This window comes from Rhinoderma darwinii, chromosome 11 (genome assembly GCF_050947455.1).
Source record: "Rhinoderma darwinii isolate aRhiDar2 chromosome 11, aRhiDar2.hap1, whole genome shotgun sequence".
Lineage (NCBI taxonomy): Eukaryota > Metazoa > Chordata > Amphibia > Anura > Rhinodermatidae > Rhinoderma > Rhinoderma darwinii.
Genome location: NC_134697.1, coordinates 92,505,638 through 92,510,109, shown reverse-complemented (window position 1 = coordinate 92,510,109; position 4,472 = coordinate 92,505,638). Strand labels below are relative to the sequence as shown.

At 48.9% G+C, this 4,472-nt stretch overlaps 1 protein-coding gene across 1 annotated transcript; it reads left to right on the top strand.

Moving 5' to 3' along the window:
- Positions 1–273: 273 nt before the first annotated feature.
- On the top strand, positions 274–684 carry LOC142663047 (histone H3). The gene has a single exon (XM_075841344.1). It carries the CDS (start codon positions 274–276, stop codon positions 682–684), a length of 411 nt encoding a protein of 136 aa, XP_075697459.1.
- The last annotated feature ends 3,788 nt before the right edge of the window (positions 685–4,472 follow it).

Here is a 4,472-nt window from a genome sequence, read left to right as displayed (position 1 = left end):
AATTCGCAGAGAGCTGGAGAAATTATCTTATTAACGCCCCCTGCTGTACAAGCTGCGTCTGGACATGATGTAAACCGGTGTCCGCCTCTTCGGAACGGTGATTGGTCGCGAATATCACATTTGCTTTGTCGGTCGCATATTTTTTTATGAAGAAGCCAATAGAATGTAGGGGTGTGCCTTTCATGGACCAATGAGGACACGCTCAAGTGTATAAATACTCTGCTCTCTCCTCTCCTCGTATCAGTCTACTAGTGTGCACGTTGTTGTAGAGCTATGGCCAGAACAAAGCAGACTGCGCGTAAATCCACCGGCGGGAAAGCGCCCCGCAAGCAGCTGGCTACTAAAGCTGCACGGAAGAGCGCTCCCGCTACCGGCGGAGTGAAGAAGCCTCATCGTTACCGCCCGGGCACAGTCGCTCTCCGTGAAATCCGCCGCTACCAGAAGTCCACCGAGCTTCTTATCCGTAAGCTGCCCTTCCAGCGCCTGGTGCGAGAGATCGCTCAGGACTTCAAGACCGATCTGCGCTTCCAGAGTTCAGCAGTCATGGCTCTGCAGGAGGCCAGCGAGGCTTATCTAGTCGGACTGTTTGAGGATACCAACCTGTGCGCCATCCACGCCAAGAGGGTCACCATCATGCCCAAAGACATTCAACTGGCCCGCAGGATTCGTGGGGAGAGGGCTTAGGTCTGAACCCGGCACCGACTACAACACAAAGGCTCTTTTCAGAGCCACCAAATCCTCCCTCAAACGAGCTGAATCCTTTTCCTCCGTTAATTCTACCGCGACTCTCCCGCTGGCTTCTCGGTGCTCTGCTATTAATATGTGGAGGTGCCATGTTAACCCTTTCAGTGCTTAGTTAGCGCCATTTACACTATAACCAGTCCCCGTCTCTAGCACTCACGTTATCCGGCCCTTTCAGCAGTCCTGTCATGTGTTATGCCGGATGTCTGCGCTGTATTCATCACCTCCCTCTCCGGCTGTATCGCAGTGATAACCCGCCCCACTCCTCACTGATGACTGCACATCGCTCTTCCTATAATAACCTCCGCTGCTGCTGCGAGGAATGACGCCGTTATGTGCGGCTAATGATCCACCGCTGACCAGTGTGTGCGGAGTCCTTGTTCCCTACTCCTTGTAAAGGCAAACCAGGCGCAGCGTGTAGGGTGGGGGAGCAGGTATCCTCCGCCCGGTGTGAACACAAGCGCAGGGGAATTATACTCTTATTCTGTGAGGTCATGATCATCGGGTGTAGTCCTGGTCACCGTTGTAAATCAGAGATCTAAACGCATTAACACTGCCCGAGTCTTCTCCCTATTCATTCTATAAAGCCGTTGTGGTGCTGGTGGCCGGAGGGGTGATCTGCGGGCACACAAATCCTGAACCTGACGGCAGATAACGAGCAGCCGCCATACTAATCCAAGACGTCACGCTTGTTCCTTGTTTCCCTTAACATTACTCTTTAGATTTGGGGCAGATAGAGATTACACAGCAGTCGCGCTATAAGCGGGAAAAGAGCGGCCGGTATTGTAAAATGAACGTGAAATTCAAAATCTGAGTTAAGCCAATCAAAGGGAGGGGGAGGGATTGGTAATGTGAATTCACTGAAAGAAACGCCCCGGAAGTGACATGTTTAACAGTTCTCTCTCTGGTCCACCCAAGGTCTATATAAAGACGCACCCCGCGGTTCTCGGTATAATATTTCTCTTCAGCTCCAGCTGACAGGATGTCTGGTCGTGGTAAAGGAGGAAAAGGTCTCGGAAAGGGCGGTGCTAAGCGGCACAGGAAGGTGCTCCGTGATAACATCCAGGGCATCACCAAGCCTGCAATTCGCCGTCTAGCTCGCAGGGGAGGCGTCAAACGCATCTCCGGTCTCATCTATGAAGAGACTCGCGGCGTCCTGAAGGTTTTCCTGGAGAACGTCATCCGTGACGCCGTCACCTACACCGAGCACGCCAAGAGGAAGACCGTCACCGCTATGGACGTGGTGTACGCGCTCAAACGCCAGGGCCGCACTCTCTACGGCTTCGGAGGTTAATTCCGCTCCTGTTCTGCTCCATCTTACACAACACAAAGGCTCTTCTCAGAGCCGCCACATCATCTATAGATCAGCTATGATGTCTGCTGGTGACCGCTCGTGTATCTGAGCAGTGACCTTCTACTTCTATATACACGGGGGTAGGGGCATCGGTATCACGTCGGTATTCCAGTGAGAAGCCGGATATGTGGACTGCAGTGTGTCCCCTAATAACGTCCTAGAAGCAGCTGACTGAATTGGGTCTTAGACCAGGGAATGTTAATCTGAAGGGAAAGAGGATCACTCGCCAGCAAGTATAGCAGTAAGGTATTCAGGCAGGAAAACACATCCTCGCTGCCGGACGCCGTTTGTGCCGATGCCTGCACGTACAGGAGTGGCAGAAACTCACCGCTGAATATCCGCTCAGTTGCTCATAGCGCTGTATAAGCGCACGAGCAGTGGATCAAACAGCTGACTTGCGGTGTTGCTTCTTCGGCGTCCAGCTTGCTGCTGGGCAACGTGCTTTCCGCAATCCTTGGAGAGAGGGCCAGTGTTTTCTTAGCTGCTGTCACTGCTACTAATGTTACGAGATTCTCACAACAAACAATAAATCTGTTACTGGGACCAACTTTGACACAAGTATCGGCTCGGCCCGTATCTCATTCTGCCGGACGGCTGGGATTAATAAGGCTGCTGGCAATAAATCTGTTAACCTCTAGTACTAATAATGAATCTGTCTGCTGTCCCGATATAGGACTCACTTTATTACAGTAACGCGTGCAGTTTCTTGCAGAGCAACGTTTAGTGAGACGCATTCAATGAATGAAAAAGAACAAAACTGATGCAGCTGATACGGCATTTTACAAGAGCAAAACCCAATGTTGGAGGGGCCGTGTTTTCCAAGCTGCTCTCATTGCTACAAATGTTACGAGATTTTCAAAACAAACTAGCAATTTGTAGCACCAAGTTCCACATAAGTATGGACTTGCATTGTCTTGTATGTCACTTTGCCAGACTGCTGGTATAATCGAGCTGCTGGCAATACAATGACAGGAAACAGAATGCACCTATTTCTACTTCGTACTAACACTGTGCGTTGTCTATACTTAGGACTCACCTCATCCCACTAACGCATGAAGTTGCTGCAGAGTAACATATACTGAGACGCATTCGAAGAATCCAGTGAGACTGGAAGATATAATTTAAGATACTATGTAGTCGGGGGCTGGTTGTAGATCGTACAATCCCGGTAATATGAAGGAACAGGGACATAATGCCGGTAAGATGAGGGGACAGGGACATAATGCCTGTAATATGAGGGAACAGGGACATGATGCCAATAATATGAAGGAACAGGGACGTAATGCCGATAATAGGAAGGAACAGGGACGTAATGCTGATAATATTAAGATACAGGGTCCTAATGCCGGTAATATGAAGGAACAGGGACGTAATGCCGGTAATATGAAGGAATAGGGACGTAATTCCGGTAATATGGAGGAACAGTGACGTAATGGCGGTAAGATGAAGGAACAGGGACATAATGCCGGTAAGATGAGGAAACAGGGACACAATGGCGGTAAGATGTGTAATATGAAGAAACAGGGACATATTGCTGGTAATATGAAGGAGCAGGGACGTAATGCCGGTAAGATGAGGGAACAGGGACATATTACCGGCATTATGTCCCTGTACCCTCCTTCAGTGGACATAATGGCAGTAATATGAAGGAACAGGGACATAATGCCTGTAATATGAAGGAACAGGGACATAATGCCGGTAATATGAAGGAACAGGGACGTAATGCCGATAATATTAAGAAACAGGGACGTAATGCCGGTAATATGAAGGAATAGGGACGTAATTCCGGTAATATGGAGGAACAGTGACGTAATGCCGGTAAGATGAAGGAAAAGGGACAAAATGCCGGTAAGATGAGGGAACAGGGACATAATGCCAAAAATATGAAGGAACAGGGACATAATGCCAGTAATATGAAGGAACAGGGACATAATGCCGATAATATGAAGGCACAGGGACATAATGCCGGTAATATGAAGGAATAGGGACGTGATGCCGGTAATATGAAGGAATAGGGACATAATGCCGGTAATATGAAGGAACAGGGACATAATGGCTGTAATATGAAGGAACAGGGACATAATGCCGGTAATATGAAAGTACAAGTAGAAGCGGGAAAAGAGCGGCCGGTATTGTAAAATGAACGTGCAATTCAAAATCTGAATTAAGCCAATCAACGGGAGGGGGAGGGATTGGTAATGTGAATTAGCTGAGAGAAACGCCCTGGAAGTGACATGTTTAACAGTTGTCTCTCTGGTCCGCCCAAGGTCTATATAAAGACGCACCCCGCGGTTCTCGGTATAATATTTCTCTTCAGCTTCAGCTTACAGGATGTCTGGTCGTGGTAAAGGAGGAAAAGGACTCGGAAAGGGCGGTG

What these genes read in the sequence shown, in the direction of transcription:
- LOC142663047 (XM_075841344.1), top strand. Translation starts at nt 274, where the DNA reads ATGGCCAGAACAAAGCAGACTGCGCGTAAATCCACCGGCGGGAAAGCG.